The sequence below is a fragment of the Coregonus lavaretus genome, assembly GCF_964263955.1.
Source record: "Coregonus lavaretus genome assembly, chromosome: 6".
Taxonomy (NCBI): Eukaryota; Metazoa; Chordata; class Actinopteri; order Salmoniformes; family Salmonidae; genus Coregonus; species Coregonus lavaretus.
The window spans coordinates 8,482,855-8,509,811 of record NC_139993.1 but is presented as its reverse complement, the minus strand read 5'-3'; the positions used below and the strand labels follow the sequence as shown (position 1 = coordinate 8,509,811).

At 40.3% G+C, this 26,957-nt stretch overlaps 1 protein-coding gene across 1 annotated transcript; it reads right to left on the bottom strand.

The window, feature by feature from the left end:
* Window positions 1-372: 372 nt before the first annotated feature.
* On the bottom strand, window positions 373-24,326 carry LOC311130877 (aprataxin and PNK-like factor). The gene is made up of 11 exons (XM_084163684.1): window positions 24,256-24,326; window positions 23,304-23,402; window positions 19,430-19,501; window positions 18,384-18,547; window positions 16,420-16,624; window positions 14,087-14,210; window positions 11,370-11,584; window positions 5,800-6,107; window positions 4,394-4,519; window positions 3,936-3,985; window positions 373-2,475 (listed from the first exon to the last, which is right to left on the bottom strand). The coding sequence occupies exons 2-11, from the start codon at window positions 23,394-23,396 to the stop codon at window positions 2,285-2,287; spliced, it is 1,548 nt and encodes a 515-aa protein (XP_084019810.1). The 5' UTR covers window positions 23,397-23,402; window positions 24,256-24,326; the 3' UTR covers window positions 373-2,284.
* Window positions 24,327-26,957: the final 2,631 nt, after the last annotated feature.

The window sequence follows — 26,957 nt, the reverse complement described above, 5'->3', positions numbered from 1 at the left end:
AAGTGGGAGAACTTGCACAATTGGTGGCTGACTAAATACATTTTTCCCCCACTGTATATGAAAATATATGAGTGAAGATTGTACCTGTAAACCTGCCCAATGGGAAAAAAATCAAATAAATAAATCAAAATTTGCTAAAAAAAACATGTACAATTAAACACTGTATTACACTCTGGGTTCTTATGATCCCAGAGGTGATAATGTAATTGGAACCATGAATAAGGAAGTGAATGTCTCAGGTTCAGAATGCTTTACAGTGACCAAGTGAAAATTGAAACTAATATTCAGCATACAAACATATTCAAACTAATGTAGAACTGCATTCCCATCTTGTGTATTTTTCTACATTGAGACAGACAATGACTATTGTTTTACAAAAGCATATTTACTGTAGAAAAACATGACACTGGCATTGAGCATAAAAATCATGACAAACTGTCAATTAAACACATAACTACTGGTATAATACATTATTTATAATGCCTTCAGAAAGTATTCACATCCCTTGGACTTCTTCCACATTTTGTTGTGTTACAGCCTGAATTTAAAATGGATTAAATAACAAAATTTTGTGTCACTGATCTACACAATACCCCATAATGTTTCACAAATGAATTAAAAATAAAAAGCTGAAATGGCTTGAGTCAATAAGTATTAAACCCCTTTGCGATGACAAGCCTAAATAAGTTCAGGAGTAAACATTTGCTTAGCAAATCACATAAGTTGCATGGACTCACCGTCTGTAATAATAGTGGTTAACATAATTTTTGAATGACTAGCCCGTCTCTGTACCCCACATATACAATCATCTGTAACATCCCTCAGTTGAGTTGTGAATTTCAAGCACAGATTCAATCCCAAAGACCGGGGAGGTTTCTCAATTCCTTGCAAATGTCACCGATTGGTAAATGGGTAAGAAAATAAAATAAAGCAGAATATCCTTTTGAGCATGGTGAAGTTATCAATTAGGTTTTGGATGGTGTTTCAATACACCCAGTCACTACAAAGATCCAGGTGTCATTCCAAACTCAGTTGCTGGAGAGGAAGGAAACCACTCAGGGATTTCACCATGAGGCCATTAAAACAGAGTGAAAAGGAGGATGCCTGAACATAATACAATTATTCCAAAACATGCATCCTGTTTGCAACAAGACACTAAAGTAATACTGTGAAAAATGTGGCAAAGAAACTAACTTTTGTCCTGAATACAAAGTGTTATGTTTGGGGAAAATTCAACACATCACTGAGTACCACTTCATATTTTCAAGCATGGTGGTGGCTGCATCATGTTATGGATATGCTTATCATCAGCAAGGACTAGGGAGTTTTTCAGGATAAAAAGAAAGAGAATAGAGCTAAGCAAAGGCAAAATCCTAGAGGAAAACCTGGTTCAGTCTGCTTTCCAACAGACACGGGGAGATGAATTCACCTTTCAGCAGGACAATAACCTAAAACATAAGGCCAAATCTCCACTGGAGTTGCTTACCAAGAAGACATTGAACGTTCCTGCGTGGCCTAATTACAGTTTTGTCTTAAATCTGCTTGAAGATCTATGGCAATACTTGAAAATGGCTTGACAGAGCTTGAATCATTTTTTAAAGAATAATGAACAAATATTACACAATCCTGGTGTGCAAAGCTCTTGAGACTTACCCAAAACAATTCACACCCAAAAGGTGTTTAACATGTACTGATTCTTTTCATTAATAAAACAAAATCTACAATTTATCTTTTAAATTACAGAACATTTTGTGTAGATCGTTGACCAAAAAAATGACAATTTAAACTATTTTAATCCCACTTTGTAACAACAAAATGTGAAAAAAGTCAAGGGGTGTGAATATTTTCTGAAGGCACTGATCAATGATTTTTAAAGGAAGTAAAAAAAAAAAACTGCTTGTCCATACTATTCAAACAAACCAATAACCAAGATTTCCTACACCTCAAAAATGCTAGTGATGAATTACTATCCAAGAAAGTATCATTGTGTATCACACATAAATTCAATCACTTTTAAAAAGGTCAGCAATATGACATCATCATAGACAAACAATCTAAATCAGTCAAGAATCCCATTATTGATTCTTCCCAACTGATGGGGTAAATTGCTGACTGTATTTTCCCAGCACAGGGACTAATATTATTCGAGATTCTAGACCTGCTGGATTCCAAGTGTGTTTGAATAGAGGAAAAAAGGTATACCCAAACGCGCTTCAGCCCCACTTAAATAGCATGCTTAGTTTAAAACAGGTAAGGGGAGATTAGTCCAGTTTAGGCCAATAGTTCATTTCGGCTTTGTGAAGGCCTTGGCTTCTTTCTTGAGTCTTTTGAGGTCCTCCTTGCCACTGTCATCTGAGTCAGGTGGCTCATAGTCAGAGTCTTCACCAATGTCCTCGCTCTCATCATTGATGAAGCTGTCATCGTCCCCAAATTCATCATCATCATCATCGTTGTTGTATGACACCGGCTTTTTTGCTGCAGAAGGGATTGTATAGTATTATTAACAACCATTTCTAGTATTATTAACGTGCTGTATAATTCCATTGATTCTAGCACAAGACATCGGTTGTGTCTTTATTAATATTATATGGTACGTTCCACAAAAACAGCACGGCTAACGGTATTTTATTGCATTCACTCATAACAGGATTCAAATAGGTTTCACACATTAAATAGCTATTAAGTTATCCCTGCATATGCCATCTGTGTAAATATGTATGCAAGGCAGCAAGACGGTTGCATATCATGTTCATGAATATATAAGTGTCTGGGGGACATTCGGTACTTGACACCCACACCTATTGTACAGATACAGCACTTGCAATAATATAAGATGGCAATTATCTTTTCATCACTGCAGTTGTTCCAATCTACAGGGTCACGGCTGAGTAGTTTGACTTGTATTTCAATGGGATCACACCAGTACTTGAGGGGGATCAAATGTTCCCTACCACTCTGAAGAGGGAAAAATTGGTATTCTAGTGTTGGTGTGGTAATACTGAACTGCCTACAGTGTAGACAGACTTGGGGAGACTGTTCACCTGATGACCTACCAGGGTTGGGGAGGAACTGATTACATGTAATGTGATTACAAGAAAAACTGTTATCAGCAAAAATATTGTAATCGGATTACAGATACTTTTGAAAAACTAGATAATGACTTCTTTGATTACTTTAATTATAAATATAAATGATCATGGAAATGGATTTTGACAAACAAATTGGTTTAAAAAAAATCTGCGCAGCCCTCCAATGAATTTCAAAATCCCAATGTGGCCCTCGAGCCAAAAAGTTTGCCCACCCCTGTCTAGGATTAGCAACCCCTTCCCCAATCCTTATCTTAACCATTATTGGGGAAAATGCAAAACTGACCCAAGATCAGTGTCTAGGGGCAACTTCACCCTACTCCAGGTTTCTGGTCATGGCAGCTATGTTCAATACCATAACTATGAGTCTGTAAACTGAGAGGCAATACAAATTGAGTTACACACCTCCCTTACAGAAAGTCAATGTTTCCCAATGAGTTTCTAGATCCAGCTGATGTCACGTCAGAGAAACGGAGGGCAATTGGTTTATCGTATTTGCTTCTTCAAACTCTGGAGGGGAATGTGGATTATGGGTTTGTACAGTGTATTCACTAGTGCTACAGTGGATGGATATGCATACACATCGCTGTCTGACTAAATCTGGCAAGATAATAACTAACAATCTAATAGCCCAGATAAGATTGTTGGGCATCATTTATAGCATTGCTTCATATTAAAGGTTTATATTATGTTTCTGCTTTCTCTCTGCTCTGCATACCAGTTGGATTCATTTGATTTACGGCTGATTATTTTCTGCATTGAAGAGGACCCAAAAATGGAACCAAAAACACATTTGGGGGATGGTGAGAGATTAGCATGTCTTTCTCACTCAGGTATAAATTAACATACCTCGTGTCTTCTTGGTGTGTTTGTATTCCTTCCAGTGAAGAGGGTTTTTCCTGGAAAGAAAACATGGAAAATTACATTTGATTTACTACCGAGGACAAGGTACTAACTTTGTGAAATGCCAATGAGGCTAAAATGTCAGACTCTCCTGTTGCTCAAACACTTGAGGCCAACAAATTGAGTCCACTCAGACCCCTGTCATCCGAGTCTTATGATTGTTGGCTTATTCTTTTATTTAACCTTTCTGTATCCAGAAAGTTCCATTTAGGTCAAAACACCTATTTTACAGGAGAGATCTGGCTATAATAATAGGTTATTTTCTCTTTTCCTGTTGAAATTGTAGGAGCTATTAGGCTACTTTTTTTCCTGATGTCTTCCATTACTGACAATAATGGTCTTGAGACACGATTACCAGTCTCTTTTATCCTGTAATGGTGACTACATTGTGGTGTGCGTCCTACCTGTAGCAGTCTGTGCCGTACGGACACTCAGGTCGGTCCGCGTCCTCCTCTTCGTCTTTCGCGGAATCCTCCTCGTAGTCGCTGTCGCCGGGGTGACTGCATTCTTGGAAGTGGACTGGGTTTTTCCTTTGATAGAAATAACAATTTTTGAGAAGAAAATCATTGAAAGCTCGCTATTAAAACATTGAAACTCACTGAAAGTTATGGTCGATCCCGTTTTGATTGGTATTCTTTGAAGAGCAATTAGCTTTTGAGTTAGCACTTTCTCTTTGCTCATTTCATTTGCCTCAATAAAGAGAAACTAAATTTGAACCTGCTCTCTGCCATTTAGTTTTGGACCCTGAGGCCCTATCTAGGCTAATCCTTGTGTACGTCCCAAATAGCACCCTATTCACATAATTGGCCCTGGTCAAAAGTAGTGCACTATAAAAGGAATAGGGTGCCATTTGGGATGCAACTCTCGTCTTGGAGAATACTGTAGCTATCCCATGCTTCACGTACACTACCAGTCAAAAGTTTGGACACACCTACTCATTCAAGGGTTTTTATTTTATTAGTGCTTAGTGGGACTATCATTTGGTTTTCAACAGGACAATGACCCAACACACCTCCAGGCTGTGTAAGGGCTATTTTACCAAGAAGGAGAGTGATGGAGTGCTGCATCAGGTGACCTGGCCTCCACAATCCCCCGACCTCAACCCACTTGAGATGGTTTGGGATGAGTCGGATGGCAGAGTGAAGGAAAAGCAGCCAACAAGTGCTAAGCATATGTGGGATCTCCTTCAAGGCTGTTGTAAAAGCATTCCAGGTGAAGCTGATTGATAGAATGCCAAGAGTGTGCAAAGCTGTCATCAAGGCAAAGGGTGGCTATTTGAAGAATCTCAAATATAAAATATATTTTGATTTGTTTAACACTTTTTTGGTTACTACGTGATTCCATGTGTTATTTCATAGTTTTGATGTCTTCACTATTATTCTACAATGTAGAAAAAAGTAAAAATAAAGAAAAACCCTTGAATGAGTAGGTGCGTCCAAACTTTTGACTGGTACTGTAGTTGTTCGTTAACTATCAGTGGTTTGAAAATAAACAAAACCTTAGATAAGAGACAAACTATCTGGGGGGAAAAAACATACTGCACATGTTCAGTTCTTTGATATCAGGAAGAGCTGCGATGGAACCAATTTGAATAGAATACATTTGTTTTGTAACATGCATAATAGCTCAAGTGCACTTCTCATCTTTAGTACCCAGAGCAACATAAAATAAAAATACCCATCAAATATGGCATGTCTTTGAATTCAATTACTTGTTGGAACATTTGCCGGCCTAAATTCATGTTCTCAGAAGTGCAGTTCTTCTCAAGTACTAGTTTAAACATTTCTAACAATGTTATGTGGGGATGTACCTGTAACAGTCCTTTCCATAGGGGCAGGTCGTCCTGAGCCGAGCTTTGGACTGGGCGGGGCCTGAAACGTCACCTGCCCCCTGAGGCCCCTTGCCGACCTTTTGACCATTCGGAGGCTGTCTCCCCCTGTCCTCGGACTCTCTGGCCTCCGCTCTGCTCGTAGAAGTGCTGCTGCCTTTCGATGTGGAAGCTTCTCCTCCTCCTCCTCTTCTCTTCTCTCCATCGTCCTCCTCCTCCACGTCAAAGTGGTCAGACTCCTCGCTCTCCTCTACTTTACTAGGCTTCACCTGCTGCCTGGCTTTAAATGCCTGAGGAGTGATACACCATATACTGTAACTGTACATTAACCAAAAACACACAACAAACAAAAGGGAGGACCCTCCTCAGTGAATTTCAGAAAAATAGTCATTTTTAGACAAAACTATACTAACTATATTCACGTCACCAAATAATTGATTACAACACACTGTTTTGCAATGAAGGTCTACAGTAGCCTCAACAGCACTCTGTAGGGTAGCACCATAGTGTAGCTGGAGGACAGCTAGTTTCCATCCTCCTCTGGTTACATTGACTTCAATACATAAACCTAAGAGGCTCGTGGTTCTCACCCCCTTCCATAGACTTACATAGTAATTATGACAACTTCCGGATGACGTCCTCCAACCTATCAGAGCTCTTTCAACATGAACTGACATGTTGTCCACCCAATCAAAGGATCAGAGAATGAATCTAGTACTGAAAGCATAAGCTACAGCTAGCTAGTGCTGCAGTACATAAAATGTTGTTGACTCAAAGAGAGAGGCTATCCAACACTAGAACTCTTACAAGTCAAGGTATGCTTTTGGTTTTATTCATTTATTGCCACTGGGGCCCGCCGGTGTAACTGCTAAACTGCTCGCTAACTGTAGACTTTACTGGATTATTGTAGCGGGTTAACTAACACGTTAGTCTAGTAGCTACAGTGGGGGAAAAAAGTATTTAGTCAGCCACCAATTGTGCAAGTTCTCCCACTTAAAAAGATGAGAGAGGCCTGTAATTTTCATCATAGGTACACGTCAACTATGACAGACAAATTGAGAATTTTTTTTCGAGAAAATCACATTGTAGGATTTTTAATGAATTTATTTGCAAATTATGGTGGAAAATAAGTATTTGGTCACCTACAAACAAGCAAGATTTCTGGCTCTCACAGACCTGTAACTTCTTCTTTAAGAGGCTCCTCTGTCCTCCACTCGTTACCTGTATTAATGGCACCTGTTTGAACTTGTTATCAGTATAAAAGACACCTGTCCACAACCTCAAACAGTCACACTCCAAACTCCACTATGGCCAAGACCAAAGAGCTGTCAAAGGACACCAGAAACAAAATTGTAGACCTGCACCAGGCTGGGAAGACTGAATCTGCAATAGGTAAGCAGCTTGGTTTGAAGAAATCAACTGTGGGAGCAATTATTAGGAAATGGAAGACATACAAGACCACTGATAATCTCCCTCGATCTGGGGCTCCACGCAAGATCTCACCCCGTGGGGTCAAAATGATCACAAGAACGGTGAGCAAAAATCCCAGAACCACACGGGGGGACCTAGCGAATGACCTGCAGAGAGCTGGGACCAAAGTAACAAAGCCTACCATCAGTAACACACTACGCCACCAGGGACTCAAATCCTGCAGTGCCAGACGTGTCCCCCTGCTTAAGCCAGTACATGTCCAGGCCCGTCTGAAGTTTGCTAGAGTGCATTTGGATGATCCAGAAGAGGATTGGGAGAATGTCATATGTCATATGGTCAGATGAAACCAAAATAGAACTTGTCGTGTTTGGAGGACAAAGAATGCTGAGTTGCATCCAAAGAACACCATACCTACTGTGAAGCATGGGGGTGGAAACATCATGCTTTGGGGCTGTTTTTCTGCAAAGGGACCAGGACGACTGATCCGTGTAAAGGAAAGAATGAATGGGGCCATGTATCGTGTGATTTTGAGTGAAAACCTCCTTCCATCAGCAAGGGCATTGAAGATGAAACGTGGCTGGGTCTTTCAGCATGACAATGATCCCAAACACACTGCCCGGGCAACGAAGGAGTGGCTTCGTAAGAAGCATTTCAAAGTCCTGGAGTGGCCTAGCCAGTCTCCAGATCTCAACCCCATAGAAAATCTTTGGAGGGAGTTGAAAGTCCGTGTTGCCCAGCGACAGCCCCAAAACATCACTGCTCTAGAGGAGATCTGCATGGAGGAATGGGCCAAAATACCAGCAACAGTGTGTGAAAACCTTGTGAAGACTTACAGAAAACGTTTGACCTGTGTCATTGCCAACAAAGGGTATATAACAAAGTATTGAGACACTTTTGTTATTGACCAAATACTTATTTTCCACCATAATTTGCAAATAAATTCATTAAAAATCCCACAATGTGATTTTCTGGATTTTTTTTCCTAATTTTGTCTGTCATAGTTGACGTGTACCTATGATGAAAATTACAGGCCTCTCTCATCTTTTTAAGTGGGAGAACTTGCACAATTGGTGGCTGACTAAATACTTTTTTTCCCCACTGTATGTTGACTTGACGTTAGCTAATATGGTGACAACGATGTAGGCTGTGTGTAGCGTTTAGCGGTTATGATGATATGAAGATTTGGCTTGGAAAGGTTTTTTCGCCTGGTCACAGCCAGCTGATGTGTTGTGCACTGAAGTCCACAAGCGAAGGGAAAAGGTGAGAGGAGGAGAGTGTGTAGATGCGAGAAGGAATTATTCTAATCCCCGAGCCGACTAGGTGAAAGATCTGTCGATGTGCCCTTGAGCAAGGCACTTAACCCTAATTGCTCATGTAAGTCGCTCTGGATAAGAGCGTCTGCTAAATGACTAAAAATAATAATAAATAATCCAACGATCAAAGGGATCATGCTGTTTGTATGTGGCTGCTATTAAAGTGAACTGTGTTTGAGTGTGATCCTATTGAAAACTGTATCTTAAACGGAATCAAATGGAACGAAACGGGGATTAACATAACTGAATTTGTCCAACAGAAACTGTCATTTGCAACTGTTGGACTAATGATTACACCCTAGATCAACTAGATGCAGGCAAGATTGTGCAAGGCGGCATTGAATGTGTCACTGTCTGTCACCTTGATTATCACATTTCTCTCAACCTGTGCACCTACATTGTAAACTTTCATTCATAGGCTAGGTTGTAGCAACCTCATGATGGGTAAAGGGAAAATTCTAGTATCATGTCGTAGCCTAAACATATCGATGTTATATTGAGCTAGGTGAATGGAATTTGAATGACAGTCATCCAATATGCTCTAATAGAAATAAGACCATACTCATAAAACATTTTATCGTCCTCCCTGATCTTAAATGGCACCGATTGCCACTGCCACATACTCTACAAATGAATGGATGATAAATTGCAAGGTCACAATGCCTCGGTGTTGATGACGAATGAAAAAAGCTAACAGCCCCTCCGGTACTTCACGCAAAAATAGCTACCATTCCATTCTTGAGTAACCTTGACATTTCAGGGCTACATGGCACGAGTACATTACTGAGGAACATGCTCAGTTAATGACTACCCAGTCCCCATAAGCCTTTTAAAGACCCTTATCTAACCCAACTACTAGTACACCTAAGCTGCCAACATGTGCTTTCAGACCAGAGGACATTTCTCAAAAAAGTACAATCTTTGTCCCCATGTGCAGTTGCAAACCGTAGTCTGGCTTTTTTAATGGCGGTTTTGGAGCAGTGGCTTCTTCCTTTCTGAGTGGCCTTTCAGGTTATGTCGATATAGGACTCATTTTACTGTGGATATAGATACTTTTGTACCTGTTTCCTCCAGCATCTTCACAAGATCCTTTGCTGTTGTTCTGGGATTGATTTGCACTTTTCGCACCAAAGTACGTTCATCTCTAGGAGACAGAACGCGTCTCCTTCCTGAGCGGTATGACGGCTGCGTGGTCCCATGGTGTTTATACTTGCGTACTATTGTTTGTACAGATGAACATGGTACCTTCAGGCGTTTGGAAATTGCTCCCAAGGATGAACCAGACTTGTGGAGGTCTACCATTTTTTCTCTGAGGTCTTAGCTGATTTCTTTTGATTTTCCCATGATGTCAAGCAAAGAGGCACTCAGTTTGAAGGTAGGCCTTGAAATACATCCACAGGTACACCTCCAATTGACGTCAATTAGCCTATCAGAAGCTTCTAAAGCCATGACATCATTTTCTGGAATTTTCCAAGCAGTTTAAAGGCACAGTCAACTTAGTGTATGTAAACTTCTGACCCACTGGAATTGTGATACAGCGAATTATAAGTGAAATAATCTGTCTGTAAACAATTGTTGGAAAAATTACTTGTGTCATGCACAAAGTAGATGTCCTAACCGACTTGCCAACACTATAGTTTGTTAACAAGAAATTTGTGGAGTGGTTGAAAAATGAGTTTTAATGACTCCAACCTAAGTGTATGTAAATTCCAACTTCAACTGTATGTACGTATGTATGCATGTATGCATGTATGCATGTATGTAATTAAGGTCACAGTTATGAAAACTTAGGACACTAAAGAGGCCTTTCTACTGACTCTGAAAAACACCAAAAGAAAGATGCCCAGGGCAATAAATTGCAATGTCCGTACTGTGAGACGCCCAAGACAGCATTACAGGCTGAGAGAGGCTGGACTGAGGGCTTGTAGGCCTGTTGTAAGGCAGGTCCTCACCAGACATCACCGGCAACAACGTCGCCTATGGGCACAAACCCACCGTCTTTTGTCTCACCAGGGGTGATGGTCGGATTCGCGTTTATCGTCGAAGGAATGAGCGCTACACCGAGGCCTGTACTCTGGAGCGGGATCAATTTGGAGGTGGAGGGTCCGTCATGGTCTGGGACGGTGTGTCACAGCATAATCGGACTGAGCTTGTTGTCATTGCAGGCAATCTCAACGCTGTGCGTTACAGGGAAGACATCCTCCTCCCTCATGTGGTACCCTTCCTGCAGGCTCATCCTGACAGGACCCTTCAGCATGACAAAGCCACCAGCCATACTACTCGTTCTGTGCGTGATTTCCTGCAAGACAGGAATGTCAGTGTTCTGCCATGGTCAGCGAAGAGCCCGGATCTCAATCCCATTGAGCACGTCTGGGACCTGTTGGATCGGAGGGTGAGGGCTAGGGCCATTCCCCACAGAAATGTCTGGGAACTTGCAGGTGCCTTGGTGGAAGAGTGGGGTAATATCTCACAGCAAGAACTGGCAAATCTGGTGCAGTCCATGAGGAGGAGATGCACTGCAGTACTTAATGCAGCTGGTGGCCACACCAGATACTGACTGTTACTTTTGATTTTGACCCCCCCTTTGTTCAGGGACACATTATTCAATTTCTGTTAGTCACATGTCTGTGGAACTTGTTCAGTTTATGTCTCAGTTGTTGAATCTTGTTATGTTCATACAAATATTTACACATGTTAAGTTTTCTGAAAATAAACACAGTTGACAGTGAGAGGACATTTCTTTTTTTGCTGAGATATATATATATATATATACACACACACACACACAATAGTTAGTATACACTCAACTGTTTTAGACTGGACCTCCTCCTCCTCATCGTCGTCCTCATCCTCGTCACTCTTCTTCCTCCTCACTCTCTTCCTGGGCGTTGGCTCCGCCTCGCTGTGTTCAGACTCCTCCTCCCCTGACAAGGGCGCTGTGTCCCTGGCCCGTTTGGCAACGCCCTGGTTGGTGCTTGTCGTTCGGGTTGCGGTTCCTCTGCCTCGATTTCCATCTCCTAAAACTAAAATGAGGACGATTCTAGGTGAACGGGTCGACTGTGTCATGTCAAAGATGATCTATTATATTGACAAGATAGTCGAGTGACTGCTATACAATGGAAATATATGTTCTCAAAGATGGAAGGCATGCGAGGGGAGTCGAGATCAGGTGGGAACATTCTAGCCAATGAGAGGGCAGATACTAAGTTGTTTTTCTCAAAGTTGCCAGAATGCCAAGTGCATCCACTTATAGCAGTACATTTGTAACAGCCTAAACATTACGAAACTCCTATTAGATCAAATAAGCCTCACGTAATTTGACACTCTCTCATAGACCTCCAATACAAAAACGGGCTCATCTCACGCAGACAGATTTTTGGCTGAGTAAATCCTCTCATTTCACCTCTACCTCTCTGGTCATGTAAAGCAGGGATGGGCAACTCCAGTCCTAGTGGGGCTGATTGGTGACACTTATCCCCAAGTTCTCCTAGCTGATTCCAATAATCATGGTCTCCAGTTTAGAACACATTTAGCTTATTGAGGTGTCTTAGTTTGGGCTGGTGAAAACATGTGACACCATTCAGGCCGTCGAGGACTGGAGTTGCCCATCCTTGATAAAGGGACGCCAGGTGCAAATCACAATGACAACAGCAGAGATGGGAAACTCTGATCCTCAGGGCCCAGTTTTTCAAAAGTTGTCTGTCTGGATTTCGCCTATTGGATAGGATTAAATGCATAGAAATAGAATGGACGAATCATTGACTTGAATGGGGACTCCTGTTCTATGCATTCTATTTTTATGCATTTAATCCTATCCGATAGGCAAAATCCGGATAGATAACTTTTTTTAAACTGGGCCCAGTGTGCGCTGATTTCACTTTCTCCCTGGTGTTTAATTATTCACTTAATGTTATTCATTGCCTAGACCTGGGCCTGTATTTGCAAAGCGTCTCAGAGTAGGAGTGCTGATCTAGGATCAGGTCTCCCCTGTCCATGTAATCCTTTTCATTATGATTGAAAAGGGAAAACTGATCCTAGAAGAAGTTCAAGATAGGAAATTAGGAATCTGAAAAAGGGTATGTGCTGTTGACCGCTGATTGATGTAACCTAAAATATAGATTGATGGTCCCTGTCAAAAGGCTTGCTCAGAGGCATTGGCAATCAATAATCAGAGCAAGCCACTGTCTGTACAAATCTTTTACAAATCTAAAGCCTAATGGATAACCTTTTTGACATTGTTGACTACAACGTCAGCACTACGTAGCCTAAATTAGCATTAGGAAACAATGTCTGCGTCCCAAATGGCACCCTATTTCCTACAGAGTGCACTACTTTTGACCAGAGCCCTATTGGCCCTGGTCAAAAGTAGTGCACTCTATAGGGAATAGGGTACCATTTGGGATGCAGCATGGTAAATGGGTCACTAGACTCCAGAGTGAGTCAGTATGAGGAAGTTGGAACTTTAAGTAAACTAGGGCAACGATATGAGGAAATAACAATGGCTTGATCCGAAAGAGTAAGGTTTAGCAGCACGCCGCGACTGAAATCCGTTTTCCTGAAGAGGTTATGGACTTCAAGAGTAATAGGTTGTTTCCAAGTATTCCACTCGTCGATGTACAAAATTACACATGACAGCGACTGTAGAGGTAATGTAGGCCTAGCTCTCAAGATCCCTTCCCGACTCAAGATTAGAAATTCCCAAGATGTCCATTTATCAACTAGTGAGTAGTGATTTCCAAGAGAATAGGCTATGGCTTAGCCTCTGTAGTTGTTGTACAAGACCTTGTAAGACCTTGTAAACATCCTTTCGTACATGTCCTCTCTCACACACACACCTCCTAACTCCATGTAGTTAAAGGGTGGGTATATGTATAGTAATAAGCAATTGGCCTCAAGTTTCATTTAATATAAGTAAGAGTTTAAAACCAATGCAGTGCATCCTGTTGAGACAACGGGTTGTAAGCCCCTTATATTATTTTTAATTTAAGTAGGATTCGATTTTCAAGAACTGGCTCTGAGAGGAATCCTAACATGGAGCCTTATGAAGCTAGCAAGTTAAATAACAACACTATTCGTCACTTAATGCATTGGATTTTCTTTTTCTGCAAGCAAACATATTGTTTTGAAATGATTTGAGCACAGATCCGCTTTTTCTCGTGCTGTTCCAGCTTTGTTTTCACATACGACATGTGAGATAGAACTACAGCTCAATACAATTCAGTGCATGAATCGAGAGGGAGAATAAACATATCAATCTTCTATAAAAAAATGGTGGATGTCTCTGACTAGTTAGACCTATTCAGAAATAACAACAGCAGTTCACAACTAGGTTATTCCATCTCTGCACTACCCTTGTGTCAATAGTCAAATGTGCCAATCTACTCCAACCTGGCATCATTCATTTGATGAGGAATATTTTCTTAATTTGTAATAATAACAATCATAACGTTAATTGCCGTCATATGCATGACAATGAATTGTTACCCAAAATGCCATTATGTCACAGCCCTGAATAGGAGTGATACCTTTGGTGGTGGGGCTCTTTGGAGCTGCAATGGGTACCATCATCCAAGCAGGTAATACTCTTTTCTTTGGTTCGAGTTTTGGCTCGTTCTTGTCCTTTTCTGCTTCAGCTACCCCAGTCTCCGTCTGTGAGTACACAACCACAAAGCAAACCGGGTTTATTGGTACCACCACATTCACAGAAAACATTTATGAATATACAGTACCAGTCAAAAGTTTGGACACACCTACTCATTCAAGGGTTTTTCTTAATTTTTTACTATTTTCTACATTGTAGAATAATAGTGAAGACATCAAAACTATGAAATAACACATATGGAATCACATAGTAACCAAAAAAGTGTTAAACAAATCAAAATATATTTTATATTTGAAGATTCTTCAAATAGCCACCCTTTTACCTTGATGACAGTCTTTGCACACTTTTGGCATTCTCTCATCCAGCTTTACCTGGAATGCTTTTCCAACAGTATTGAAGGAGTTCCCACATATGCTGAGCACTTGTTGGCTGCTTTTCCTTCACTCTGCCGTCCGACTCATCCCAAACCATCTCAATTGGGTTGAGGTCGGGGGATTGTGGAGGCCAGGTCATCTGATGCAGCACTCCATCACTCTCCTTCTTGGTAAAATAGCCCTTACACAGCCTGGAGGTGTGTTAGGTCATTGTCCTCTTGAAAAACAAATGATAGTCCCACTAAGCCCAAACCAGATGGGATGGCGTATCACTGCAGAATGCTGTGGAAGCCATGCTGGTTAAGTATGCCTTGAATTATAAATAAATCACAGACAGTGTCACCAGCAAAGCACCCCCACACCATAACACCTCCTCCTCCATGCTTTACGGTGTGAAATACACATGCGGAGTTCATCCGTTCACCCACACCGCGTCTCACAAAGACACAGCGGTTTGAACCAAAAATCTTCAATTTGGACTCCAGACCAAAGGACACATTTCCACCGGTCTAATGTCTATTGCTCGTGTTTCTTGGCCCAAGCAGGTCTCTTATTGGTGTCCTTTAGTAGAGTTTCTTTGCAGTAATTCAACCATGAAGGCCTGATTCACACAGTCCCCTCTAAACAGTTGATGTTGAGATGTGACGCTTAATTGAACTCTGTGAAGCATTTATTTGGGCTGCAATTTCTGAGGCTGGTAACTAATGAATTTATACTCTGCAGCAGTGGTAACTCTGGGTCTTCCATTCCTGTGGCGGTCCTCATGAGAGCCAGTTTCATCATAGCGCTTTATGGTTTTAGCGACTGCACTTGAAGAAACTTTCAGTTCTTGAAATGTTCCGTATTGACTGACCTTCATTTCTTAAAGTAATGATGGACTGTCGTTTCTCTTTGCTTATTTGAGCTGTTCTTGCCATAATATATAGACTTGGTCTTTTACCAAATAGGGCTATCTTCTGTATACCCCCCCACCTTGTCACAACACAACTGATTGGCTCAAACGCATTAAGAAGGAAAGAAATTCCACAAATTAACTTTTAAGAAGGCACACCTGTTAATTGAAATGTATTCATTTTTTACATTTACATTTTAGTCATTTAGCAGACGCTCTTATCCAGAGCGACTTACAGTTAGTGAATACATATTTTTTATTTTATTTTTTTCATACTGGTCCCCCGTGGGAATCGAACCCACAACCCTGGCGTTGCAAACGCCATGCTCTATCAACTGAGCTACATCCCTGCCGGCCATTCCCTCCCCTACCCTGGACAACGCTAGGCCAATTGTGCGCTGCCCATGAGTCTCCCAGTCGCGGCCGGCTGCGACAGAGCCTGGATTCGAACCAGGATCTCTAGTGGCACAGCTAGCACTGCAATGCAGTGCCTTAGACCACTGCGCCACTCCAGGTGACTACCTCATGAAGCTGGTTGAGATAATGCCAAAAGTGTGCAAAGCTGTCATCAAGGCAAAGGGTGGCTATTTGAAGAATATAAAATATATTTTGATTTGTTTAACACTTCTTTGGTTATTACATGATTCCATTTGTGTTATTTCATAGTTTTGATGTCTTCACTATTATTCTACAATGTAGAAAATAGTAAAAATAAAGAAAAACCCTTGAATGAGTAGGTGTATCCAAACTTTTGACTGGTAGTGTACATATTAACTAGAGTCACGAGTGGGATTCCGTGGGAAAATGGTGTCCAAAGTGGTATCCCAAAGCGAATTGGTAAATGGTGCCAGGCATGGGATTACAAGGGTAATGGTGTCAGAAGTGAAATACGAAGCGTAATTGGTGTCAGCAATGGGATTCCCAGGAAAATTGCCAAAAGTAGGATACATCTCAAGATAAAAGTTTTGTGAACACTACAGATTTCCTGACCTGGTTTGAGGTAGGTGGGTTGGGTAGCTGTTCATCTGGCTCCTTCTGTTCCACACTACCTCCCAGTCTAGATTCTTGTTCATGGGAGCGTGGTGTCCACCCCTTGCCCTGTCGAGTGTGGTTAGCGGGTTCGTCACTTGGTTTAGGAGAGGCAGGAGGAGACTTAATAACAGCCTCGTCTTCATCTTGAAGAGCTTGACTGTTTCTGCAAGGGAGAGACAACATGTTGCAAACTCGAGCTACTTCTCTACACAGGTTACATGAGTCATGCATGTGCCTTCTTTAGTGTAGCCAGTAGACAGTAGCTAAATTGACTTGAGTGTCTGGTTTGGTTCCTTTTGATCTAAGCTTCAAACAAAAATGTAACATGAAAAAAACCCTGAAGGGTAACATTTCAGAGACAGAAGACCACCATTTAAAAAATATTACATAAATGAATGTTGCTTGGGTGTTAGTTTTACATAGAAAGAGATAAAATACACTTGTATTTGTCCCTATTCAGTCCACTTAGTCTAGCCTGTTTTTGGGAGATGAAAGGCACAACATTTAGATGAATACAAATTAATGTATTCATTTGCTAATCAATTAGTTAAGCTATCTCATCTGATGAGTGCCAGAGAACAATCCTTATCTTTCCAAATCTGTCTAAGGGTGGTCAGGATGCACAGTGGGGATGTGAGCCATTCATAAATTACAATGTGCATATTGACCGGCGAATAGATAATGTTTGCGTGTATACAAAGGAAACATTATAGAAACTGGAAGATATCAAACTCTTCATTAAGGAGTCAGGAGACACCTCCCTCTGCGAGTATGACATTTTCTATAGCAATGTTAAGCAACTAATTATTCTCCACAAAATGTTTTGCTACTGGAGACGTAATGTCATGCCACCATAGCGACGAATTGTGACATGTTTTCCCAATGGGAAAAGCTAACACCTAGCATTTTTGTTCCAGAAGGTTTAAACCTGAGGTGTAAGCAGGAGTTCATAAATAAGGACCCCAAAAAATGTTTGTTAGTAGTACAGGTAATACATTACTTGATTTCAAAGATGTTAGCTACATTATGAGACCTTTATAGGTAAAAAAGAGGGTGATGTTGAAAAGCAGAATTTAAAAAGGAATCAGATATTATACGCCAATATTTGTTGACTATAGATTTGATATCACGACTACCATCGTATAAGGTGAGTACGTAATTCACAGAGAAAACGTTTTTTCTGAGAATTGTCTAATAATTATTTTTAGCATTACAGACGTAGGATCTTAATTTGAGCCAGTTTGCTACAGCAGGAAAATAATCCTGCAGCAACAGGAAATTTGAATTATGTGGATTATAATTAATGGACATTTTTGTAGGGGTTGAGGTTAATGGACATTTTTGTAGGGGTTGATACATTTTTCGTGAGGGAAAATCAAGTCTGACATTTCAAAGTAGAAATTGGAAACTTCAGAAGCATTTTTAAACCTCATTTACACTAAAAGTTCAAATGTCCTGAATTGCAGGAAAGTTCTCCTGCCAAAGCGTGATCAAATTAAGATCCTACATCTGTACAACATTGTTGCATGCTGTAGTCAGCCATTTCTTAGGGTAACCAGGAGTGTGAAAAAGCATGAAATGGAGACTGAGGATCATTTCATGTGCTTTAATGCTCAAGGTTACCCGGAGAACTGGCTAACTATAGCATACAACAAAGGTAAAATGCAAAACTGCAAACAATAATTATTAGACAGAGGCATTCATTAGAGGTTGTTAGCCCTGTAGAAATTGTGCTTCTTGTAGTACAAAAAAAAGCAAGTATGTATAGCAATATAAAAAAATGTAAAAAGCTACTTCTGCGTGCGTGCGCGAACCAGTTGTAATTTTTCTAATGTAATTGTTTATTGGTTTCAAGTTTGAGTCAATTCTATATTTAGACCTTGAGGGGAAACTAAAGGGGTTGAGATGAGGAGTAGAGTTACCTGGGTGTTCCATCTTCTCCACCCACGGCCACCACCTTGTAGATGTACTTCCCAGGAAGAAGGGAGATGATGTGTCCCTGTCCAAGTTTATGCCACTGGTTCCTGTCTAGGGGTTGTGGGGGGTCATCCAGTGACGACTGACAAAAGCAGGGGTTCACATGAGTCTGGGATTGGAAAGAATAAGAATGGCATTCTTTCAGTTATGACTCTGGTGTTGGTGGCCATGAGGTGCAGTTGGATATACTTATTTCCAAACAACAGCTGGCTGTAAACAATTAGCGGTATTTTAAAGAAAGTGTCTTTCTCGCACCACTCTTCATTTTAAAGGGCTAGCATGCTAACGCTAGTTAGCAATTGCTCCAGAAACTGACTCTGGGTAAGTTCATCTGACTCTGGGTAAGTAGAAAAGCGGGCTTACTTGCCAAAATGTCACTATCCCTTTAATGTAGTCTAAGTGCTGCCCTTGAGTGGTAATTCCCAAACTCTCAGTAAAGCTGACTAGATGAAAGAGAAGAATTCAAATGTTCCTTGTGTTTTTTCTTAACCTAATTCATCTGCAGCAATGTTACGATCCAAAGGCCTTACTACATCCTCAGGCTGTGACCTTTGACAAAATGGAGAGAATCTCTGTCCTTTCACAGGCAGCATGAGGAGGGTCTTTGGACCAAACCGTTGCTTAACAACTAAAATAAACAATTGAATGCATAAGTGTTGTGCCCTTCTCCCTTACTCTGTAAACTATTAAATAAAAGCATTTCTAATAAAGGTAAGGTGTGGTAAGACCACACAAGACAGTCTCCCTGGGGAACAAATCAACAGGTTCTTAAATGGTTCAAGAACCCTTCCAAAAAATAAAAAGAAAACATGGTGATTACCGAGTGGCCTTCTTGAACATACTATTGATGTCTGATTTCAAAGGATTGTTGTTTTTGGCACAATAGCCCGCCTCGGCACTTAGCTGTCTTAATAGGGTCAGCGTGCACTTGAGCCCTAGATGAGAGAGAATAGTCTACTGAGAATAAAGAATACATTCTACTTAAGCCTACAGGTTTGATGCGCAGCTGCCCATTCAGGTTCTCAAGGAGGCCATGGTGTCTAGAGACTCTTTTGTCGCTGACCTGAAACACACAGAGAGAATAAACTCACATAACAGGGCCTGTATTCAAAATATCTCAAGCGTCTCAGAGTAGGAGTGGTGCAAAGGACCAGTTTAGCCTTTTAGATCATAATGAATAAGATTATATGGACAGATCCTAGATCAGCACTCCTGCTCTGAGATGCTTGATACGGCCCCAGACCTGAGAGACAATGGGCATTCAGCAGGTAGGAGGTCCGGACAGTACTAATCAATACAAAATGAAGAAGGGCAATTTCATAGTAAACGCTCCTGAATCCTGAGCATAAAAAGGTTTGGGCTGCTGAAATAGTGTTACAACAAGTGCATGTTGATAATATGTGACTCACATTCAAATGATTGTCCTAAGTACTGATCTTTAATTGAAATTCGCTTCAAAGACTTTTAATTAATAAATTCGATACATATATTATGCTGTATGACTGATATGATCATCAAGGACATCAACCACCCGAGCCACTGCCTGTTCACCCCGCTATCATCCAGAAGGCGAGGTCAGTACAGGTGCATCAAAGCTGGGACCGAGAGAATGAAAAACAGCTTCTATCTCAAGGCCATCAGACTGTTAAATAGCCATCACTAGCACATTAGAGACTGCTGCTGCCTATTGAAATCACTGGCCACTTCAAGAAATGGAACACTAGTCACTTTAATAATGTTTAAATATCTTGCATTACTCATCTCATATGTATATACTGTATTTTACAATATTCTACTGCATCTTAGTCCATGCTGCTCTGTCATTGCATGTCCATATCTGTATATATTCTTAATTCCATTCCTTACTTAGATTTGTGTGTATTGGGTATATGTTGTGAAATTGTTAAATATTACTTGTTAGATATTACTGCACTGTCGGAGCTAGAAGCACAAGCATTTTGCTACACCCGCAATAACATCTGCTAAACACGTGTATGTGACAAATAAAAATGTATTTGATTTGATTGCAGTCTGCATCTGCCACTGAAAATGTAAATGGACTTCAGTAAAACACTAAGGGCCAGTTTAATTATATCCAAATTAAGCCTACTCCTGGACTAAAACGATGCTTTTCAGTCCAGGAGTACGCTTTATCTGGGTCCAGGAAACCAGCCAGGAAATGCATATTTTAACTTCACAATAGTCATAATCAGGTAGCCTAATCAGTTGCATCTTTGTCTCATGGTAGATGTTCTGTTTTCATGGAAGTCCATTGTGTTCCATTTAGGTAAAAAATAAAAAATGTTTTAATTTCTACAGCTTTTTATAGTCTGAAATCAAATGGGAAATCAGAAACGGAAGAAAAACCATGTCATAAACAGAGCACTAGGAAATTCAAAAAAATTGTCATAGTCAATTGTGTACAGACTGGGCAAAGAGAATTGTATGTACTGTAGGTATATTATGCATGGCTAAAGATTTTAAACGTCCACTGACATCATTTTCTTTCCATAAGAGACAGAGGAGATATAACAAGGTAAAGTTCAGTGTATACTTTTTTTCTCCAAGTTTCTAGTTAGGATATTTGTCTACATTTGGTGAGCAATTAATTGCATGGAAGTCTACCTGCATAAAGTGGAAAGGTAATAATTTTTTTATTGCAGATTAAACCAATGCAGCATTAGCTAGAGCAATTATCACCAACCCTGGTACTGGAGAGGTACAGACCAGGGGATGCATGCTTTTAGCTTCATACGAACCATCCTGATAACTCTCTAGTTACAGATTGTATGCCAGATAATGTGATATAACCAAAGATTTGGTTATTTTCTGGAAACTGTCATTTCTAAGCTACTTTTTTCACTGACACGAGAACAAAGAAAGTATCGCTAAGAATAGGTTAGTTGAAAAATCTATGGCAGTTTGTATGGGGCTTCCCTGTAACGACCAGTAATAGACACCAAAGATCTTTGGTTATATCTAGTATATAGCTAGTAGCACTCCAGGTCCATGGTTGTGGAACACAGACGTAGCTAACTCTACTAGCATGGAATGTAGTTTGAACATACACTGAGTGTACACAACATTAAGGACACCTGCTCTTTCCATGACTGACTGACCAGATAAATCCAGGTGAAAGCTATGATCCCTTATTGATGTCACTTGTTAGATCCACTTCAAATCAGTGTAGATGAAGGGGAGGAGACAGGTTAAAGACTGATTTTTAAGCCTTGAGACAATTGAGACATGGATTGTGTATGTGTGCCATTCAGAGGGTGAATGGGCAAGACAAAATATTTAAATGCCTTTGAACAGGGTATGGTAGTAGGTGCCAGGCACACCAGTTTGTATCAAGAACTGCAACGCTGCAGGTTTTTCACACTCAACAGTTTCCCGTGTGTATCAAGAATGGTCCACCACCCAAAGGACATCCAGCCAACTTGACAAGTTGTGGGAAGCATTGAAGTCAACATGGGCCAGCATCCCTGTGGAACGCTTTCGACACCTTGTAGAGTCCATGCCACGACGAATTGAGGCTGTTCTGAGGGCAAAAGGGGGGGGGGGGTGCAACTCAATATTAGGAAGGTGTTCCTAATGTTTGGTATACTCAGTTCATTCATTTTTTTTTATATCCATAATTATATATTTTTAATATCCATAATTGACATTTTTATATCAATAATTAGAATTTTTGATATTGATAATTACATTTGTATACATAAAAGGTATATGATAATGACCTTCATAGGGGCGGGATCACATTTGCATGCTCCTACATAGGTTCTCTGCTCCAAGTTAGAAGGAGCATTGCAGCAAAGATGTGCAGGACGCTGTGACCCGGACCCTGTTGCTACAGTAATATGCACATTATGTAGGCCTAAGCATGGCTCTTCTGCCGCTGTTGGATAGTATTTTCAGGGAGGAAAAAAGTTTGTCTGCAGGGGGGAATCGAACTCACAAACTCACTGCATCTAAAAGATTATAACCCTTACACATTAGCAACTTCCACCACCTACAAGTGGTCCTCTGTAGCTCAGCTGGTAGAGCACGGCGCTTGTAACGCCAAGGTAGTGGGTTCGATCCCCGGGACCACCCATACACAAAAATATTATGCACGCATGACTGTAAGTCGCTTTGGATAAAAGCGTCTGCTAAATGGCATATTATTATTATTATTATGTTAAGTAGGGGAAAAAGTGATTAGTAATGTTATTAGATAAACAAATGTCATTACTGATTTCTCACAAGAGAATAAAACTTTAGCTGCATTGTCATCATGATCGTCACGTGTGTTATTCGACTCGAAGAGCAGCAATGTATTCATTTTTTTTCTGGGGAAACAAGTTGGTCTCCAGGGGGAATCACACTCACTTAAAAGAATACTAATGCAGTGAGTCAGTGGCTTCTGCCACCTGCAAGTTACATTATTTTAGGGCAAAAGTGGTAAGTCGAAGCGGACTGGTTTTCAGTGTTAGTTTAGTTATGATAATTGGGCAATTATTGATGTAAAAAATGTTGATATATGATATCAACCATTTGAATTTGATATCGAAAACAATTTTTTATATCCAAAATTTGAATTATCGAAATAATTATTTTATTTAATTAATTATGGAAATACATTTGAATTATTGATATCAAACGTTGTTCTCCATTAAATGCTATGGCGAATTATTGATATAAAAAATGCAATTACTGATATCATTTTAAAAATATATATATCGATAATTCGAATTGTATAAAAAAAAATGCTATTATTGATATAAAAAAATACAATTATTGATATAAAAAAAATCAATTAATTTATGTTAAAACGGCTTTCCATACTACTAGTCTAGACTTTCCAACTAAAGCTAGCTACTTACGCCAAGGAATGGACCCCTTCCCAGCAGTGTCTCCCCCTCGGGCAGGTGTATTGGACTGCCACCATCTACAGGCACGAGATCGAACCCCGCCATCTGCGACTGGTGGTTGCAGTCAGAATAACATGGTATAAGCAAAGACTATGATAACTATCCCCTCTCATCTGTGGTAGGAAACCATATATTGGTAACTATGAATGAATGTGGACTTCTCCACACAAACAGGCTAGTTTCGTTAGCTAGTTGAAAATAAATGTCATGTAAACAAGGCAGCTGTAATGAGTGTGTATGTTTAGTTAGCTGGCTGAACTACTGTTCTCTTTTAGCATAATGCTAGTTAGCTAGCTAATTCATTAAACTGACAAGCGTATGACTCTAGACTCAAAGATTATCTATTATATTGACAAGATAGTAGAGTGACCGCTCTAACAATAGAAATACATGTCCTCAAAGATGGAAGTCAGACGGGAGGCGAGATCATGTGAGACCATTCTAGCCAATGAGGGCAGATACGCGTGTGAACAACAGGCGTACACTTATATATTATTATTATTATATTTTTTTTTATATCAGTGCATTCGTAACAACCTAACCATTACGAAACTTATATTGGATCAAATAAGCCTCACTTAGCAAATCAGCAATTACATTTTTGGTTTACCAAATTCGACACCCTCATTGACCGCCATTCAAAAATTCCTCACTTCGTGGTCTTATCTTTGTGGACAGATTTTGAGCGGAGTAAACCCTCTCGCTTCGCCTCTTCCTTTCTGCTGAACTTACATTTTTACATTTTTGTCATTTAGCAGACGCTCTTATCCAGAGCGACTTACAGACTTCCACCTAGGAGCTTGTTTCTACTGAATAGCAGTTGGTCCTCAGATAATTAGTTATCTATCTGACCAACCAGAGTATACTGCTTAGTGCTAAATTATTTATATACATTATTTTTTACCTGTTCTCGGTAGCTTGGTGCTGAGAAAAACGTCAAAACTTAAGCGATTTCTTCAGAAACTTCCGGGCTGTTATGTAGAGAGCGTGCATTGTCTTACGTCAGATTGCGTCACTCCTCATCGACGATCGTCCCTCAACCGAATCCAGTATAACCAGAGAGGAAGAGAGAAATCTGTCTCCCTCCAGCAGGTGGCGTTTTTTCGTTGTTTCGCCCACCAAGCAAGGAGTTTTTGTATGGAGGTCAATGAGTGTCGAATTTGCCCAACAAAAAAAGTATGACTTATTTGCTACGTGAGGTTTATTTTATCTAATAAAAGTTTGTAATGCTTAAGTTGTTAGGAGTCTACTGATATAAGAAGGACACGTGACATCATTGCAACTTTGAGAAAAAACACTTTATATCGGAGATGTCTATGCATATTCACGGCATGAGGCTAGTAGCATTGCATCTCTCTACCACAGTATGAGTCATAATGCCCATAAAACCCAATCGTTTTTTCACCATTAATTTTTGCGTCAGGAATTTTAGAACTACTTCATTTAAGGTCTGTGTTTCTTGTAGGCTTACTCTGGCGTGACGTTTTGACAACCGGGCAAATCTATCTCAGACAAGGCAACTTTTTCAACATATTTGCCTGTAATTACCCTCCAAAAATGAAATGCAAATTAGCCACTTATGTGGCTATTGCTGTGTTCAAATGCTGGTCGGAATTAGGAAACTCTGAAATGTCCAACTTGCTGATTCGTTGAACGTGGCACGTGTATAACTACAACCAGTTAGCAAATTGGACATTTCTGAATGTCTTATGCCGGGTTCAAAACAACTGGGAACTCAGTGATATTCAGGTCGGAAAGTCAGGTCTCTAGAAAGAGACCAGAGTTTCCTGAGGTGAATGACCGTTCAAATCTATTTTTCTCAGTCGTAGCACGTTTTCTTCCCAAGTTCCCAGTTCTTTTGAACGCACTGAAGTCGGAGAGTTCCGAGGTCCCAGTTGTTATGAACGCGGCACTAGTTCCGACTAGAACGTGAACGTGGCATATCATACAGAACTACACATCTTGTCGCAAGCTTTGACGTCATGCCTCAAGGCACATTTTTTTATGCAAACTCATCGACAAGTAGTAAGTAACATTTTTGTTTTTTACCTAGCAAGTAGACATTATATCCTTTTTTAAATAATTAATAAAAATATAAACATATCATGTAAAGTGTTGGTCCAATGTTTCATGATCTGAAATACAAAATCCCAGAAATGTTCCATACGCACAGAAAGCTAGTTTATCTCAAATTTTGGCCACAAAACAGCCATTGAAGAGGAGTGGGGCAATATTCCACAGCCCACAATTAAAATCCTTGATCAACTCTATGGGAAGGTGATGTGTCGCACTGCACACCAGATACTGACAGGTTTTCTGATCCCCACCACTACTTTTTTTTAAAGGTATCTGTGACCAACAGATGCATATCTGTATTAACAGTCATACAGGCTCTGTCGTAGTCGGCCGCGACCGGGAGACCCACGTGGGCGGCGCACAATTGGCCCAGCGTCGTCCAGGGTAGGGAAGGGAATGGCCGGCAGGGATGTAGCTCAGTTGGTAGAGCATGGCGTTTGCAACGCCAGGGTTGTGGGTTTGATTCCCACGGGGTGGGGAAATAAAAAATAAATAATGTATGCACTAACTGTAAGTCGCTCTGGATAAGAGCGTCTGCTAAATGACTAAAATGTAAATGTAAAAATATGAAATCCATAGATTAATTTAGGGCCTAATTCATTTATTTAAATTGACTGATTTCCTTATATGAACTGTAACTCAGTAAAATCTTTGGAATTGTTGCATGTTGCGTTTATATTTTTGTTCAGTGTAGTTTCTCGTGTAAATACTTTATAGTGTTTTTCGCGTGCATTCTTGTTTTAGCATTTTTCAAATTACCTAGCTAGCAACAATAGCATCTTTAAATTACTCAAATGTTTTAAATTACCCTCTGGACTTTGTAGCGAACTAGCTAAAGTTAGGCCGGCGCACGGCAAGGATAGTTGGTTAGCTATCATGTTACCACTTAGAAAAGTCTGACTATGCGAACGGTGAGCTAATGTTAACTAGCTAGCTAAATATCATCTGGTGGGCTAGCTAGTTAGGCACCTTGGTTGGCTAGGTAGCTACATTAGCTAAAGTTGGCTAGCTAGCTCACAAAGGACTTGTGGGCTCAATGTTTTCCCATACAAAACACAGACGGTTTTGTTCCACGAGTGCATCTGTTGTACATGAATAATCAAATGGCCTGTGAAGTCAGTTATACAGTGCATTCAGAAAGTATTCAGACCCCTTGACTTTTTCCACATTTTGTATATTCTAAATTGTATTTTTCATTTTTATATATTATCATCAAACTACACACAATACACCATAATGACAAAGCAAAAACAGGTTTATATAATTATTTTCAAATGCATAAAAAATTCAAAACTTAAATATTACATTTACATAATTATTCAAACCCTTTACTCAGTACTTTGTTGAAGCACCTTTGGCAGTGATTACAGCCTAGAGTCTTCTTGGGTATGACGCTACAACCTTGGCACACCTGTATTTGGGGAGTTTCTCCCATTCTTCTCTGCAGATCCTCAAGCTCTGTCAGGTTGGATGGGGAGCTTCGCTGCACAGCTATTTTCAGGTCTCTCCAGAGATGTTTGATCAAGTTCA

Coding starts and splice junctions, on each gene's coding strand:
- LOC311130877 (XM_084163684.1), bottom strand. CDS start 23,396: ATGGCGGGGTTCGATCTCGTGCCTGTAGATGGTGGCAGTCCAATACAC. Junction 11,585..14,086: donor AAAGAGCCCCACCACCAAAG/GTATCACTCCTA, acceptor TCCTCATTTTAG/TTTTAGGAGATGGAAATCGA. Junction 4,520..5,799: donor TATGGAAAGGACTGTTACAG/GTACATCCCCAC, acceptor TTTCTATCAAAG/GAAAAACCCAGTCCACTTCC.